Below are 18720 nucleotides of genomic sequence, written 5' to 3' on the forward strand. Positions count from 1 at the left end.
AGTACATGTGTCTTTGAGAGTCATGGTTTTCTCTGGATAGATGCCCAGGATTGGGATTGCTGGATCAAATGGTAGTTCTATATTTAGTTTCCTGAGGCATCTCCATACTGTTTTCCACAGTGGTTGCACCAATGTACAATCCCACCAACAGTGTAATAAGGTTCCTTTTTCTCCACCCTCTCCCACACTTATTGTTTGTAGACTTTTGGATGATGGCCATTCTGGCTGGTGTAAGGTGGTACCTCAGAGTGATTTTGATTTGCATCTCTCTAATAATGAGTGATGTTGAACATCTTTTCATGTATTTCTTGGTCATTTGTATGTGTTCTTTGGAGAACTGTCTGTTTAGATCTTCTGCCCATTTTTTGATGGGGTTGTTTGTTTTTTTGGCATGGAGCTGTAGAAGTTGTTTGTAAATTTTGGAGATGAATCCCTTGTCAGTCGATGCACTTGCAAAGATTTTCTCCCATTCTGTGGGTTGTCTTTTCTCTTTGTTTAGAGTTTCCTTTGCTGTGCAGAAACTTTGAAGTTTGATTAGGTCCCATTTGTTTATTTTTGTTTTTATTATCGATACTCTAAGAGGTGGATCTGAGAAGATGTTGCTGTCATTTATGTCAGAGAGTGTTTGGCCTATGTTTTCCTCTAAGAGTTTTATAGTGTCTAGTCTTATATCTAGGTCTTTAATCCATTTTGAGTTTATTTTTGTGATGGTGTTAGGGAGTGTTGTAGTCTCATTCTTTTCCATGTGTCTGTCCAGTTTTTTCAGCACCACTTATTTAACAAGCTGTCCTTTTTCCATTTATATCCTTGCCTCCTTTGTCATAGATGAGTTGGCTGTAGGTGCATGGGTTTAATTCTGGGCTTTCGATCCTTTTCCACTGATCTATATTTCTGTCTCTGTGCCAGTAGCATATGGTTTTGATGATTGTTTCTTTGTGGTATAGTCTGAAGTCAGGGAGCTTGACTCCTTCAGCTCTATTTTTCTTTTTCAGGATGTCTGGCTATTCTGGGTCTGTTGTGCTTCCAAACAAACTTTAAAATGTTTTGTTTGAGTTCTGTGAAAAATGTCCTTGGTAGTTGGATAGGGATTGCATTGAATCTATAGATTGCCTTGGGTATTATAGTCATTTTGATAATATTAACTCTTCCAATCCACGAGCATGGTATATCTTTCCATCTATTTGTGTCATCTTTGATTTCTTTCATCAGTGTCTTATAGTTTTCAGAGTATAGGTCTTTTGTCTCTTGGGTAGGTTTACTCCTAGGTATTTTATTCTTTTGGATGCGATGGTAAATGGGATTGCTTCCCTAATTTCTTTTTCTGCTCTTTCATTGTTTGTGTATAGACATGCCATTGATTTCTGTGTATCAATTTTGTATCCTGTGACTTTGCCAAATTCGTGGATGAGCTCTAACAGTTTTCTGGTTGAGTCTTTAGGATTCTCTAGGTATAGTATCATGTCATCTGCAAATAGTGATAGTTTTACTTCTTTCTTTCCAATTTGGATTCCTTTTATTTCTTTTACTTCTCTGATTGCTGTGGCTAGGACTTCCAAAACTATGTTGAAGAGTAGTGGCGATAGTGGACATCCTTGTCTTGTTCCTGATCTCAGCGGGAATTCTTTCAGCTTTTCACATTGAGAATGATGTTTGCTTTGGGTTTGTCATATATGGCCTTTATCATGTTGAGGTAGGTTCCCTCTCTGCCCACTTCCTGAAGGGTTTTTTTTTTTTTTTTTTTATCAGAAATGGGTGTTGGATTTTGTCAAAGGCTTTTTCCACATCTACTGAGAGGATCATATGGTTTTTATTCTTCAGTTTGTTAATGTGGTGTATCACACTGATGGATTTGTGGATATTGAAGAATCCTTGCATCCCTGGGACAAATCCCACTTGATCATGATGTACAATCTTTTTAATGTATTGTTGGATGTGGTTCTTATATATTTTGATCAGAACAATATGTTGTAAGGAATTAATGCAAAAGCACATCTGAGAATCCAACTGTCTTCTAGGCATTAAGAGATTTGCAGCAATATAAAACAGTGCCACTCTCTTCACTAATTTATTTATTTTTTTAACATATACTTATTTTTCATTAAAGTATATTATCTATGCAAACATATACTAGGTTTTAATTTTTCTTTTTTGACTGCACCCACAGCTTAAAGGGAGTTCCTGGGCTGAGGCGCTAATGTTTGTCACAATAGTGACAATGCCGGATCCTTAACTGCTAGGCTATCAGAGAACTCCTAAATTTTTGTTTTTGTTTTTAATTTCTGTTTTTACTGCCGCACCTGAGGGATAGGGAAGTTCCCAGGCTAGGGGTTGAATTGGAGCTGCAGTTGCCAGCCTACACTGTAGCTTGCAACAGTGCTGGATCCTTAACCCACTGAGCGAGGCCAGGGATTGAACCCTCACCCTCACGGACACTATGTCAGGTTCTTAATGCACTGAACCACAACAGGAAGCTCCTAAATTGTTATTTATTTATTTGTCTTTTTAGTGTCACACCCGCGGCATATGGAGGTTCCCAGGCTAGGGGTCCAATCAGAGCGGCAGCTGCTGGCCTATGCCACAGCCCTAGCAATGCCAGATCCGAGCCGCATCTGTGACCTACACCACAGCTCATGGTAACACCGGATCCTTAACCCACTGAGCCAGGCCAGGGATCAAACCTGTGTTCTCATGGATGCTGTTGTGTTCGTTAAATGCTGAGCCATGACAGGAATTCCCTAAATTGTTATTTTTAAATGAATTATATTTATTTTAAATTTTTCTCAGTTTTAATTTTTTTAATAAAGTCAATATCGATAGATAATAGAACAGTAAAATTTCTTTGGGGGTCCTCAGTCATTTTTCGGAATGAAAAGGGGTTTCAAGACAAAGCATTGGTGGACCACTGCAGAGGAATGCACATATGACAGGAAGGACCAGGAGCCAGACACACTTGGCTGAGTGCTTTGGAGACCTTTCCTATGTCCAGTTGACGACAATGTAGTGAATCATACACTCAATCTTTTCTTCCTCAATAATTTCTGTGGTTAAAGTGGCCCTGGCTGAATGCTATTGCCAATTAAAAGCAGGAGCCCAGAAAACAGAAGGAAGAAGAATAGCCTCTCAAATTGCCTTTGCTTCTTCTCTCCAGCAAGTTTTTTCCCGCCAGAAGCAGCAAAGGTGTAAACAGTGCTGTTGATGCTCAGACACTTCCGCAACGCAACGTAACAGAGTCAAGTTCATGCCCCAAAGCACCAGTCCAGCCTCGTGTGACATGCGGGACCCTGTTTACTTTTTGCTCTCTTTCTGTTGTTGCACCACAGGTAGTGTCATTTACACAGTCTTTGTAAATTAGCTGCCATTGTATCACCCAGCTGGGTGGCTTTCCTAGGAGGCACATGGTAAAATGAAATGAAACAAAAAGCCAACGCAGGGGAAAACAAGCTGGATGACGCAAGTTGTACTGGGCACATAGAAGGTGCCACCTGCCAGTTGTTAAACTGGATTACCTGCACTTTAGTGATTGTATAGAAGGGCCTGTAACCCAAATAGCCACTGATCCATGCTCTCAACTTACGTGTTTTTGAGGAAAATCACTTATCTGATTGTTTGAAGTGTGAACTGAACTAGCTGCTTTTTCTCATTCCAGGAAAAAAACACCGTATTTACTTAAGGAACAACTGACAATCCAACTATGGTTATTAGGTATTTGGCAGAAATTTTGAAAAATGAATGGAGTGAGCTTATACCGTATACATTCATACTGATGAGTGGCTTTTTAAGCCATGTTAATATTGGGTACACATGATCCCACCCTCTGGAAATACTCTTATGTCACTTTGCACGTAAGTCTGATTTGGCCCAACCAAATCAGCAGCCGTTGATATGTACGCAGGAAACCCAGAACAATAGATCACACAAAGCCTTGCATTTCTTCCCAGTGGGACATGTTAGTTCTTATGGGACAGAAACAGAACAAAAACATGTGATTTTTTTTTTTTTTTTTTTTTAGGGCCATACCCATGGCATATGGAAGTTCCCAGGCTAGGGGTTGAATAGGAGCTGCAGCTGTTAGCCTACACCACAGCCACAGCAATGCAGGATCCAAGCCACATCTGTGACCTACACTGCAGCTCATGACAATGCCAGATGCTTAACCCACTGAGAGAGGCCAGGGACTGAACCTTCATCCTCATGTATTCTAGTCAGGTTTGGTACTACTGAGCCACAAAGGGAACTCCCCAAAACAGGTGATTTTAGTGGCCTCTGTGCCAATAAAAAATGTTCTGTGCCTAGCAGAGATGAGGTAGACATAGCAATTAGAGCAATTTATAGATATTGATTTTCAATAGTTCATTCCCATTTCTTCCAAAAGATGTTTATGAAGCACCTGTTAAGGACCAAGTACTGGAGTTAACAAATTTCAGTGAGACCTCTTTGAGTTAGTTACTTAGGAGAGGATGATTTATAAATAATAACTGTAATCTTGGAGTTCCCGTCGTGGCACAGTGGTTAACGAATCAGACTAGGAACCATGAGGTTGCGGATTTGATCCCTGGCCTTGATCAGTGGGTTAAGGATCTGGCATTGCCGTGATCTGTGGTGTAAGTTGCAGACGGGGCTCGGATCCGGAGTTGCTGTGGCTCTGGCGTAGGCCGGTGGCTACAACTCTGATTCAACCCCTAGCCTGGGAACCTCCCACAAACTATCTACGTGATCCACAAGAGCAAGTGAGAAATTGATCACCCCTATTGTTTTTTAAAAGTAAATTTTATTGGAGAATAGTCGACTTAGAAAGTTGTGTTAGTTGTGTTAGCAAAGTCAATCCGTTATCCATGTACATGTATCTCTTCCTTTTCAGATTCTTTTCCCATGTAGGTTATTACACAGTACTCAGTAGATTTCCCTATGCCCTACAGCAGTCCTTGTTACCCATCTAGGTTATATATAGTAATATGTATACATCAATCCCAATCCCCCAGTTTATCCCTCCCCCCGACATTTCCCCTTCTGTTGACCATAAATTTGGTCAATCATAAATCTTTTTTTTTTTTTTTTTTTTTTTTTTTTTTGTCTTTTTGCTATTTCTTTGGGGCCGCTCCCGAGGCATATGGAGGTTCCCAGGCTAGGGGTCGAATCGGAGCTGTAGCCACTAGCCTACACCAGAGCCACAGCAACGCGGGATCCGAGCCGCGTCTGCAACCTACACCACAGCTCACGGCAACGCCGGATCGTTAACCCACTGAGCAAGGGCAGGGACCGAACCCGCAACCTCATGGTTCCTAGTCGGATTCGTTAACCACTGTGCCACGACGGGAACTCCCAATCATAAATCTTGTCAGCTGTAAATTTGATTTCAAAATCTTTTTTTCTTTCTTTTTTTTTTGGTGTTAAAATCTTTGAGTCTGTTTGTTTTATAAGTTCTTTTGTATTATTTTTTGTTTGAGTCCACATATTAGTATCTCACATGGTATTTGTCTTTCTCTGTCTGACTTACTTCACTTAGTATGATAACTTCCATGTTCATCCATGATGTTGCAAAGGGTGTTATTTCATTCTCAGCTCTACATTTTGTTTGTTGGTTTGTTTTGTTTTGCTTTTGTCTTTTTAGGGCCACACCTTTGGCACATGGAAGTTTCCAGGCTAGGGGCCTCCGCCACAGCCACAGCAACACCAGATCCAAGTCGCGTCTGCGACCTACACCACAGCTCACGGCAGTGCTGGATCCTTAACCCACTGAGTGAGGCCAGTGATAGAACCTGCATCCTCATGGGTAGTAGTCATGTTCCTTACTGCTATGCCACGATGGGAACTCCTATACCTCTACTGTTTTTTCCCTTTTCCTTTTCACGCCCAGCCCATCCTCAGAGGGTATTTATGAGTTACTCGTATTCACGAAGCATCTCCCCAAGTCTTTTGTCTGTGTTGCAGGTCTTTTTTTTTTTTTTTTCTTCTTTTTCTTTTTGATTATTTTATTTTTGGTTTATGTATACATATTTTTGTGCTGCAGGTCTTTTCATATCCTTTCTAATAACACAGAATGGGGCAAAGATCAATCTTGAGTGGAGAAGGAAATACTAAGGGAAAAAGAGTTTGTGTTTTAAAAATATTATCATGCATCACACTTAAGTTGAAAGTAAAACTGAGAAGTGAGAGAGTAGATTGTTTCTAAAGAGAAATTACCTCAAGAAAGAAAAAGCGAGACAAAAATTGAGAGGTGGATTGTGACCACATGTTTTTCAGAAAACTAGTGACCATTCCTAGCCTTTTCCTCTAACTCTCGTTTAACTTTGCTTGACGCGAATTTTCAGGAAGAACATATGTTGCTGTTTTGCTACTTTACATGTGACTATCAAATACGACAGATATCTAGGACATTAATGGATCTCGTAACAATAAATTTTTATTAGGCGGATGTGTAATAAACAGCTGTAGACACAATTGGATTTATTAAAGCAGCTCAGAGGTAGGTGAGCAGAAGACGGTTCACCGATGTTTACATTTGAACGATTGAGATTAGAAAGTAATTTGATATTTTCTTTTGCTCAAGTAGAACTTAATAATCTTGGGGGACCAGTACTATACATTAGAGAACTTGCTTCATTAACAGGTCCCAGCTAAGCACTGGGCTATTAAATGTTGACACAGAAAAAAGAAAAGCACCACACACACACGCACACACACACACAGACAACCAATCAACTCTGTAGAGCTGTGTTAAAGATACTGGACTTTAACTTTTTGATTGGAGGTATTATTACTACAGTGAGCTGACCTGCCAGAGGATCATTAAGGTCAAAGGCTATATGTTATGATGTTTGCCTTTTAAAAAGTAAATGCTACTCTGCATTTCATAGTTTGCAACTTTCAGCTGGAAGTGACAGCATGGATTCTTGGTATCTGCCTTCGTTTCTGTTCGTTGCTGCCCTCCTCCTGGTTTCTGGCTTGGTAAGGAAACAATGTGTGGAGAACAATTAGAAAAATTGGGGGTACTGGGTACTGATTATTGCAGAATAACCTGTTTGTTTTTTGTTCTGCTTTTGTTTTGGATGAGCAGAAAAGAATAGCTTTGTTTCTTTGCCAGGCAAAAGGGCACAACAGTGGGCTCATGCCTCCAAAACCTGTGTGTCCTGCTTTCATTTTTTTTGGTTGTTTTTTAAGGACTTCCGAAGTGTTAATGAAATAAGCGTTACTTTTTTGGCGAGCAGGGGCAGGCAGGGGTCAGGGACAGAGAAAGTGACCTACCAGAGCCAAAGTCAGGGACAAGGACATAAAGTTATGTTTCTTCTTCAGTTTCATTGTTGTGTAACAAGTTTTCTTTTGATAAGATGGAAAATACTAAATTTGAAAAACGATTCCATTTTTACTGTGGAAAGTGATGCACACTGCTGTTACAGTGACAAGAGTCAGGACAGAGGGAGTGAAGAATGTCACAGGCACAGCGAATACTTCCCAAGTTCTGCAGCCTGGGATTTCTTTTGTGCTGTCTCATCAGGTTAGACCAATCTTTTTACCGAGACAGGCAGTTTGTACCACAGACCAACCCGAGGTTGCAAATAAAGTTTCAAATGCCTTGGGGCAGGGAGAACCTTTAGTTGTAATTTTTACAGAACAGTTATTATGTGGAATAGATATTCTACAAACAGAACTACTGCAGTGAGAATAGGAGACACCATTTAAGATACCTTAAAACTGTAATTATGAACCAATATTTGATAACTTTATTCAGCAGGTGCATGGCATTCCTCTGGGAATGTGTTGCCTGTGTATGGCCAAAGTGTGAGACACTCAAGGCAATAATTAATATCAAAAAGGATGGCAATCATCCAACCAGTTTATTCCCACTGCTTGCCAAACTCCAGTCAATTCTAGTCTTTATATCTGTAAGCTGTATTTAAATAAGATTGTACCTTACATTTCGATGACATTGTATTGTAGTTTACTAAGTTCTTTCACATTATATCACATAACCCTCGCAGTGCCCAGGCAAAGCAGGCACTGACCATATTGTGCAGAGACTCTGAGTATTAGGAAGATGAACTGACTTGCGGTTGGTTGGTAGCACCATGAATAGAACCCAGACCTGCTGTCTACCAGTCCCATTAGCTTTTTTTAAAAAAAGATTTGTATTACTAAGAAATCTCAAGTTTACTCATTTTTTTTCCCATTGGACAGGTGGTCTGGGTTTCATTTGGTCATTTGTAGACAATCTGTTTTCGGAAGTTGTTGGGTTTTTTTTTTTTAAATTGTGAAGTATAGCCCTTGATGTTTTCTCTGAAACATTTGGTATTGTCCTTGAAGGCAGAGTCTTGAAAGAAATAGAAAGTACACCATGGTTAATGAGGTCTTCAAATAACATTTCTTTTAAAAAGATTATTATAAATTATAGTATTTCAACACTGGGGATAAATTATTAGGTTTTTCAAACAGAGCTCCATGAATCCTTTAGAAACTCATATTTATTTATTTATTTATTTATTTTTGTCTTTTTGCTATTTCTTGGGCCGCTCCCGCGGCATATGGAGGTTCCCAGGCTAGGGGTCTAATCGGAGCTGTAGCCACTGGCCTACGCCAGAGCCACAGCAACGCGGGATTCGAGCCGCGTCTGCAACCTACACCACAGCTCACGGCAACGCCAGATCGTTAACCCACTGAGCAAGGGCAGGGACCGAACCCGCAACCTCATGGTTCCTAGTCGGATTCGTTAACCACTGCACCACAACGGGAACTCCAGAAACTCATATTTAAAGCGAACATTTACTTGAGGCCGGAGTCTTATGTTCTGCCTTCTTTTCAATCTGTGAAGTTGATTTCTTGTTTATTTCCTCTTCGAATTCATACAGCAGGCTGTTTCATGTTTTTATATGAAATGAGAAGACCCTTGGGTCGAAAAGTTGTCTTAGACTCCAATTTAATTCTCTTGGATATATGCCAGAAAGTAATCCATAATATTAATGAAAAAAAGCAGACTCTACAAATAGCTTGGATATAAATTGGAACCAATAAAAGCATTTATGTCATGAACATCATAATAATCTTTTTTTATGTGTTTGTTTCCCAGCCAGCTCCAGAAAACTTCGGTGAGTCTGTTTTGAGTTTTGCCCTATATTATGGTAAAAGAAAATTATGTGAACACTAGAACAGAACAGAGGAACTTAGGACACATTTAATGCTAAGCACAATGCATAATTGCACAGTCGCACTGAACTTTGATCGAACACTGGCTTCTTTTGATTTACTGGGTAACATTTTATTGTTTCTGCTCTGAGGTTCCACAAACTCAGCTAAAAAAAAAAGGTGGTGGCATAAGAAATTCCAAATATAGTAAGTGACTCATGGACATCCCATAAGTGCCTGCTATTATTATTTTTGCTATTTTGTATCAAATCAGTAGACCTGACATTCATCCTAGAGGCTTGGCCATTTTATTCACCCTTTTGCAACCAAAAAGAATAATTCAAAGATGAATTAGGAATTTTGCTTGCGAGTTCCAAGGTACACTTAACAAGGGATATACATACATGGGTAGGTTGGATGGTTTGACCAAATTTAAATATTTGTTTCCTATTTAGTCATCTAACCTAGTCTTTCAAATTAAGCTTAATATTATATGGAGTGTGGCCAATTTCTTAGTCCTGAAGTCATTTGGCATTCAAGGGATATAGATAGAACAAGAGTATATGGAAAAGCCACATAGCTCCAAACCTGGCTCATGGGATGTTCTCAGTCAATCAGTCAATCAACCAGGCAATCAATCATTGCATTCAATATACAATCAGAACCTGGTATTCAGTTCTCTGAGGCAAAAGAATCTTGCTTACTTCCAATCAATAATTGATAAAGATTTTCTTCTTTCATAAACTAATGTTCAATATGCTTTTCTTTGCTATTTTTGTTACAGACGTAGATGGTGGACTTGACCGGGATATATTTGATATCAATGAAGGTTTGTGGATTATTTTATTATTTTATTTTATTTTATTTTTTCACCTTTTGCCATTTCTAGGGCTGCTCTGGCGGCACATGGAGGTTCTTAGGCTAGGGATAGAATTGGAGCTGTAGCTGCCGGCCTACGCCAGAGCCACAGCAATGCAGGATCCGAGCCATGTCTATAAACTACACCACAGCTCACAACAATGCTGGATCCTTAACCCACTGAGCAAGGCCAGGGATTGAACCCGCAACCTCATGGTTCCTAATCGGATTCGTTAACCACTGAGCCATGATAGGAACTCCTGTGGATTCTTTTTTTAAACCTTCTTTATTAAGTTGGGAATCCAGTTTGCTAATGTGAATTTTTATCTTCCCTCTTAGATTTGGGACTGGATCTTTTTGAGGGAGACATCAGTCTTGATGGGGTAAGTTGAAACAATGCAAGGAAGAACCTTCTATTAACCCCTGAAAGCTAAAACACAGTGTCTGAAAATGATCTGATCACATAGGCATTATCTCCTCTATCTCTAAGGGTGTAGAATCATAGTTGACACGTTATTGAATGAATACATTATACTCTAAGGGAGTTATACAAGAGGGTCTTCATAACTTTCCATGCAGATATCTGTGTGGCTAAGACACTGTCGCTTACCTTGTGTGCTTTGGTCTTATTGATCTGATTGATTTCATTATTGAAGCACTATGGTATTTTCTTTTTTGTCTTTTGTCTTTTTAGGGACGCACTTGTGGCATATGGAGGTTCCCAGGCTAGGGGTCTAATCGGAGCTGTAGCTGCCAGCCTACACCATAGCCACAGCAACACAGGATCTGAGCCGCGTCTGCAGCCTACACAACAGCTCACAGCAATACTGGATCCTTAACCCACTGAGCAAGGCCAGGGATCAAACCCGCAACCTCATGGTTCCTGGTCAGATTCATTTCCACTGAGCCACAACGGGAACTCCTCATTTTTTTTTTTTTCTTCTCATTTTTAAATAGAACCTCACTGGCAAAATCTCATGGAAGCCAAATTAAACTGAATTTGTAAATTCAATGAATCAGGCAGGCTTTTTACCTTCAGAGAGAGATTTTGTGACTTCTCCTCTGACAGCTGAAAATAGTGTTGCCAGGTCAAGATCTTCCCAAACTATTCATAGAGAGTACTGGTTCCTACCTAGCTCTCATGGCAAACAGGTACCTTCTATGTCAGGTAAGGGAGCTTAAACATCCTCAACCCCCACGGTGAACTTCAACTCAAGGAAAGAGCAGCTCTGTCCAAGGTTGGTCCTCCTACTCTTCCCTCCTTTTTTTTTTTTTTTTTTTTTTGTCTTTTTTTTTTGTCTTTTTGTCTTTTTGTCTTTTTGTTGTTGTTGTTGTTGTTTGCTATTTCTTGGGCCGCTCCTGCGGCATATGGAGGTTCCCAGGCTAGGGGTCTAATCGAAGCTGTAGCCACCGGCCTACGCCAGAGCCACAGCAACGCGTGATCCGAGCCGCGTCTGCAACCTACACCACAGCTCACAGCAACGCCGGATCGTTAACCCACTGAGCAAGGGCAGGGACCGAACCCGCAACCTCATGGTTCCTAGTCAGATTCGTTAACCACTGCGCCACGACGGGAACTCCTCTTCCCTCCTTCTTGATCCCACCTTGCACCACGTCATCTCTATGCCTCTGACTCCAAATGTATAGCTCTGGTGACTTCCTTTCCCTGAGCTTCAGACTGGCCTATCCTGATGCTAATTCATCAGTACCATTGGAATATCTACAAGATACCGCAAATGTAACGTGTCTTCACTTGAACTCTTCCACGCAAGCTGTCCTTCCCCAGTTTCCTTCTTAGTAAAGTCATCACCATTCCCTCACCGCCCTCTGCTGAATAAGTAAAAAAAATCCAGGAGTCATCTCTCCTTCCTTCTTCCCCTTCTCTCACCCTGCCATCCACTCCACCAGCAAGTTTGCTCCTTTCCATCTCCAACATGTATATACTCCCAAGAATCCACTTTTCTCCTAATGTATCTATCTCAAATGTCACCCCTGGAATCTTTCCCACCCTCTCCCTGTCCCCCTCCCCCAGAGGAAAGTGATCTCTTCAGTAAGCCAAACCACCGTTTCATTTCCTGGCTTGAAACTCTTCAATGGCTTCCAACTGCATTTAAAATAATATCCAGATTTATCATAGCCTTCAAGACCATGCAGGACTTAACTCCTGCCTATTTATTTCTCCCCCATCTCCTCTCTCCTTTGGTCTCTTTTTTTAATGGCTGCTCTTGCGGCATATGGAAGTTCCCGGGCAGGGGTTGCATCTGAGCTGCAGCTCTTGGCCTATTCACACAGCCACAGCAACACCCAATCCTTAGGCCAGGCCAGGGATCAAACCCAAGCTAGGGGTCAAATTGGAACTGCAGGGATCGAACCTGCATCCTCATGGAGGCAACAGGTCCTTAACCCACTGAGCCGTAAAGAAAACTCCTCTCCTCTCTTATGTCCTATCTCATTAGGTCACTGGCCTCAAACATGCAAAACACACCAAGCATATTCTCAGCTCAGAAGCATAGCAACTGCTGTTTCCTCTGTCTGGAATGATATGATCTTTCCTGGGCCTCTTCCCATCTTGGCTCTTTCTTATCATTCCCATTTCACTTTAAATGTCATCCTTTCAAGGGAGTTCCCGTCATGGTGCAGCAGAAACGAATCTGACTAGGAACCATTAGGTTGCAGGTTCAATCCCTGGCCTCACTCAGTGGGTTGAGGATCTGGCGTTGCCATGAACTGTGGTGTAGGTTGCAGGCGCAGCTCCAATCCTGAGTTCCTGTGGCTCTGGTGTAGGCTGGCAACAACAGCTCAGATTGGACCCCTAGCCTGGGAACCTCCATATGTCGTGGGTGTGGGCCTAAAAAGACAAAAGACCAAAAAAAAAAAAAAAAAAAAAAGTCATCCTTTCAAAGAGTCCTGTCCTGAGAGTTCCCTTGTGAGTTAAGCATCCAGCATTGACACTGCTGTGGCTCTGGTTACAACTGTGGCACAGGTTCTATCCCTGGCCTGGGAACTTCCACATGCCATGGGCAAGGCCAAACACACACACACACGCACGCACGCATGCACACATGCGCGCGCATGCGTGCACACAGGTCGAAAACGCTTTATCTAATGTAGTCCTCATCCCTTTATTCTTTTTTTTAGGGCTGCACCTGCGACGTATGGAAGTTCCCAGGCTAGGGGTCAAATCAGAGCTGCAGCTGCCAGCCTGCACCACAGCCACAGCCACACAGGATTCGAGCCATGTCTACAACCTACACCACAGTTCACGGCCACACTGGATCCTCAACCCACTGAGTGGGGCCAGGGATTGAACCCGCATCCTCATGGATACTAGTCGGATTCACTTCTGGTGAGCCACGACAGGAACTCCCCTTATTCCTTTATTCTTGTTTGCATCGCCCTTTTTTATTTCTTCTGCTACTATTAAATGTATCCTGTGTAAGTTTTTTTCTTACCTGCTATTTGCCTCCTTCACTAGATTTGAGCTCCAGGAAGGTAGACATACCTGTCGTTTTGTTACCAATGAGCAGTGTTCATTTTGTTGGCTAGATGAATACGTCGATGAAATATTATTAATTTTCTCTTATAAACATTTTAAGTACTTTGAAATTTTTAAAAAACTTTAGCCTAGCTCGTGTGATTTTTTTCTTATGAGATCAAAATTATTGAGTTTTTGCTATCACTTTCTTCTTGTATATTTTTACCCCCTAGTGTATGCTACGGTATTTATACCTCAGTTTTCCAACTTTCATTCTTCTCATGATTTTGCTTGATTCCTTCTTTGGCTTTATCAACAAAATGAATAATAGAAATTGGTGATTTCTTCCTAAGACCTTTGTTACAGTGTGATAGAAGCAAGAGTACACACATGTGCATACACATACACTGGCAATTTTTTTGGGCTGGCTGGGAAAGCTTTGAACTCCCTTTATTTTAGATTAACTACTGATGGTTTCATAATTTTTTTGCCTGATTCATTAAGTGAATCCTTTCCTGTTTATTATTGACAGGTACAAGAAAGAAATTCCATCGTTGGAGAAGGATATAGGTGGCCTCATACTATTCCATATGTTCTAGACGATAGCTTGGGTTAGTATGCACTTTGCAATGTCCACAACTAATGTATGTTCCTGATAGAATATGATGTATTTCCAAGGGTAGACTCATTATGGTCTTTAAGGGTTTGTTGGTTTGTTGCGTTATGTGGCTATTATACACTTACTTTTAAAAATAAGCAAAATGAACAATGAAAAAACCTAAATGATTTTGTCTAAAATATCTGCTGAGTTTTGACTAATAAAGGGATTAATTCAACCAACATTTATGGAGAGCCTACTCTGTATTAAATGCTTGGGACATAAAGATTAGGCAACTAGTAAAGCAATGGTTTCACATATGTTCAGATTTTACACATGATTTGAAAACGTAAAACAACCAACCAAACAAAACTTTAGGAACTGGCACTATTTTATTAACATTTTATTTTGTTAAGTCAAGAACTTAAGCCACAAGATCCCACTATCTTTTAATATCTTCTTTTTATGAAATAAATAATGTTTTCATACTAAAAAGAAGAATCTAGTCCAAAAGAAAGGATAGCTTTTCTGTATTAGAAATTTATTGTAATGGAAAACTAAACATAGTCCTCATTTTAACCATGGATTAGTAAAAGTGGTATCACTGACCAGCATCAGTTTAGGAACTGCAAATTGGGAATTTTTTCCTTAAATATACATTTCAGTAGAGATTCAAATAACACAAAAGATAATTCTAATAGAATGGAATAAATGTTATGATTAGTGGGATGTTCAAAGAGCTACAGGAGCACATTGGAGATTTAACTCAACCTAGGTGTAAAGGCATATGCATTAGGGGGAAGGTGACCCTATGCCATAAGACTGCTGTGAAGGTTGTGCAAGTCATATACCACATATAGGTGACTGGGAAGGGGGACAAATGGGACTGGAGTTACGTGTGTGTTCTATTCCTCAAGAGAGATTCGTTTCTTTGCATGAAGTGCTATTTCATCCACCTTCCAAGTCAGCACTTACAGCATCTCCCCTGATGAGGTGTCTCTTCCTCCTTCCTCCCTTCCTTCTTCCCTCCCTTCCAACCTTCCTTCCTTCTTTCTTTTGCTTCTTTGAACTGAGGTATATTTGACTTTGGTGTTGTGTTTATTTCTGGTATACAGCAAGGTGCTTCTTTCTAATTCATGGAAGGGCACCATGTGGGCCAGTGCAGCCTCTGACAGCAAGGGAAAGGTGCTCTAGGCAGCCAGATCACTGTGTGCACAGGTGTGGAGAAGGGAGAAAACCCCTGGCTGGAAATAGGTTGAGAGTGAGGAGATGATGAAGTTGAACAGGTAGGCAGAATCCAGACTGGGAAGGATGTGAGTCCTTCCCATGTTAAAGAACTTGGCGTGTATATAGATGGTGGTAACGTGGAGCCACTAAGGTTTTAATGCAGAAATGAGATTGTTATCACTCTGGTTGCGCTACAGAAGATGTGTTATCAATGGGGCAAAAAGAGCAGAGACATCAGTTAGACTCTTAAAGAAATTCAAGGGAGGATTGAAGAGTTTCTGAACCAAGACTCTCTCAGTGAAGATAGACAAGAGTGGATAGTTCTGGGACTTAGGAGGTGGTTAGAGTTGGTGATTGACTGCAAGAGGTCAAGAAGAAGGTGAGTCTAGGGAAAGAGGTGCTGCTGCTCAGAATTTGGTCTTAGACAACTGGGTGGATGGTAATGCCTTTAACAAAAATAGGGAATATGTCTTAAAAAGGGTGTGATAGAGAAGTGTGGTGGAAATGGATTTTTGGCATGCAGAATTTAAATGCATCCGACTCACTATGGTGGAAATACATAAAGTGTCTATGTATGGTCCGGTCATTCAGGGTAGAGAAATATGGAGTTCCTGTGTGGCCCAATGGGATTGGCGGCATATCTGGGACACTTGTTTGATCCCCAGCCCAGCGCAGTGGGTTAAGGATCTGGCATTCGTGCAGCTGTGTTGCAACTGCAGCTCAGATCTGATCCCTGGCCCAGAATTCCATATGCCATGGGATGGCCAAAAAAGAAAACAGACAGACAGAAAGAAAGAAAGGAATATAATGGGGGTTACTCAGGGTATAGAGATGGTTGAAGCCATGTAGATGGGTGAGCATCTCCCACAGTGCCTTGAATATAACAGGTACACCATAGATAATGGATCTTATTGGATGACTGAGGAAGATTGTACTGAGTAACAATATGGCAAAGAATGGAATTCAGCCTGGGAGGAATTCCTTTTTGGAATTGATGTAGATGGGGGATCTGATAGAGGTTTTTGAGAAGGGAGGATTGGCCATAAACATAGATGAAAAAACATAAGGTAGAAAAAACCAAGGCAGGAGTTCCCATTGTGGCTCAGTGGTAATGAACCTGACTAGGATCCATGAGAATGCAGGTTTGATCCCTGGCCTTGCTCAGTGGGTCTGGGATCCAGGGTTTCGATGAGCTGTGGTATAGGTCATAGATGCAATTTGGATCTGGCGTTGCTGTGGCTGTGGCGTAGGCCAGCAGCTGTAGCTCTGATTTGACACTTAGTTGGGGAACTTCCATATGCCACAGGTTCAGCCCAAAAAACAAAAAAGAAGAAAGGAAAAAAGAAAAAGCCAAGGCAACAGTAGTCAATAGGATTAGAAGCTAAAAAGAGCTCGTGTAACATGAGGAGAGAATGATGTTCACTGGCTTCTGGAGTTGGGAATTTGAAACGTTTTATTAACTTAAAAATTCCAGCTTTATTGAGGTATAATTGATATATAGAATTTTAAGATATTTGGGAGTTCCCACTGTGGCACAGTGGGTTAAGGATCTGGTGTTGCCACGTCTGGGGTATAGATTGCAGCAGCGGCTTGGATTTGATCCCTGACCCAGGAACTTCTGTGTGACACAGGGGTGGCCAAAAAAAAAAAAAAAAAAAGAAAAGATATTTAAAGTGTACATTGTGGTGATTTGACATATGCATGCATTGTTAACTCACATCATCCATCCTCTCACATGTTTCTCTCTTTACTGTGTGTGTGTGAGAACACTTACGTTCTATTCTCTTAGCAAATTTCAATTATGCAATACAGTGCTATCAACTATAGTCAGCAACTTTGTTTTTGTTTTTGCTTTGGCTGCACCTCTGGCATGTGAAAGTTCCCAGGCCAGGGATCAAACCTGGATCACAGTTGTGGCAACGCGGGATCCTTAACTCACTGCTCCACGAGGGAATTTCCTACCATATCTTACATTAGTTTCTCAGGCCTTATTTAACTTACAGACAAACTTGAAAGTTCGTACACTTTTTACCAACCTCTCTTTATTTAAATTTTTGTTTCAAACTTTTGATTACAATTTTTAAAAAGAGTTTTATTTCAAAATTATATGATTGAAACAAATATATTAAGGTGATCATAAGATATGGAACAAAAGTATTTTATTTTTATTTTTGTTTTTTTAGGGCTGTACCTGTGGCACATGGAATTTCCCGGGCTAGAGGTCAAATTGAAGCTGCAGCTGCCCGCCTACACCACAGCCACAGCAACACCAGATCCAAGCCATGTCTGTGACCTACACTATAGCTCATGGCAATGCCAGATCCTTAACCCATTGAATGGGACCAGGGATCTAACCCGCATCCTCATGGATAATAGTTGGGTTCATTTTCTTTGAACCACGACAGGAACTCTGATGCAACAAAAGCATTTAAAAATTATGTATGCATATATATATATGTGAATATTTATCTTTCTGTTTTCCATGAAAGATCAATCAGTTTAATTTGACTCTATCTCATAGGCTTTTTTTTTTTTTTTTTGCCACGCCTGCTGCATGCAGGAGTTCCTGGGCCAGGGATTGAACCTGAGTCACAGTGGTGGCAGTGACGAATCCTTAACCACTCGGCCACCAGGAAACTCCTCTTAGGCCATTTTTGCCATGTATTATAATCAAAACTACCTCAACCTTTATGCACCTGTTTTTTTAATTTTTGCTTTTTAAAAATTGAAGTTATAGTTGATTACAGTATTATATAAATTATAGGCATATAATATAGTGGTTCACAAATTTTATAGGTTATATACTCCATTTATAGTTGTTATAAAATATTAGCTATATCCCCATGTGTACAATGTATCCTTGCAGCTTATTTTATACTGAAAAGTTTGTACCTTTTAATCCCTTACCCCTATATTTCCCCTCCTCTTTCCCTCTCCCTACTGGTAATCACTAGTTTGTTCTTTATATCGGTGAGTCTGTTTCTTTTTTTTTGTTATGTTTGCTAGTTTGTTGTATTTTTTATATTCCACATATAAGTGGTATCATACAGTATTTGCCTTTGTCTGACTTATTTCACTTAGTATAATGCCTTCTGAATCCATTCATGTTGCTGTAAAAGGCAAAATTTAATTTTTGTTTGTTTGTTTTTTAGGACCGCAGCCAAGGCATATGGAGGTTCCCAGGCTAGGGGTAGAGTGGGAGCGGTAGATGCCAGCCTACACCACAGCCACGGAAACACCAGATCCAAGCTGCATCTGCGACCCACACCACAGCTCATGGCAACACTGGATCCTTAACCCACTGAGCGAGGCCAGGGATTGATCCTACAACCTCATGGTTCCTAGTCAGATTGTTTCTGCTGCACCACAGTGGGAACTCCCAAAATTTATTTTTTATGGCTGAGTAGTATTCCACTGTATATATACTACATCTTCTTTATCCAGTCTT

The 18720-nt window shown here is 40.7% G+C and overlaps 1 protein-coding gene across 2 annotated transcripts in view; it reads left to right on the forward strand.

Moving 5' to 3' along the window:
- The window catches only part of MEP1B (meprin A subunit beta), a 34776-nt gene continuing 22801 nt past the window's right edge, over positions 6746-18720 (forward strand). Inside the window, exons 1-5 of one of the 2 annotated variants that reach the window (XM_003127883.5) lie at positions 6746-6945; positions 9059-9077; positions 9899-9943; positions 10312-10355; positions 13980-14058. In XM_003127883.5, coding sequence (XP_003127931.1) covers positions 6883-6945; positions 9059-9077; positions 9899-9943; positions 10312-10355; positions 13980-14058 — 250 coding nt within the window. In that variant the 5' untranslated portion in view covers positions 6746-6882. The remainder of the gene's footprint in view (positions 6946-9058; positions 9078-9898; positions 9944-10311; positions 10356-13979; positions 14059-18720) is intronic. The other variant, XM_021096216.1, reaches the window with a different exon arrangement.

This window comes from Sus scrofa, chromosome 6, assembly GCF_000003025.6.
Source record: "Sus scrofa isolate TJ Tabasco breed Duroc chromosome 6, Sscrofa11.1, whole genome shotgun sequence".
In the NCBI taxonomy this organism is placed as follows: domain Eukaryota; kingdom Metazoa; phylum Chordata; class Mammalia; order Artiodactyla; family Suidae; genus Sus; species Sus scrofa.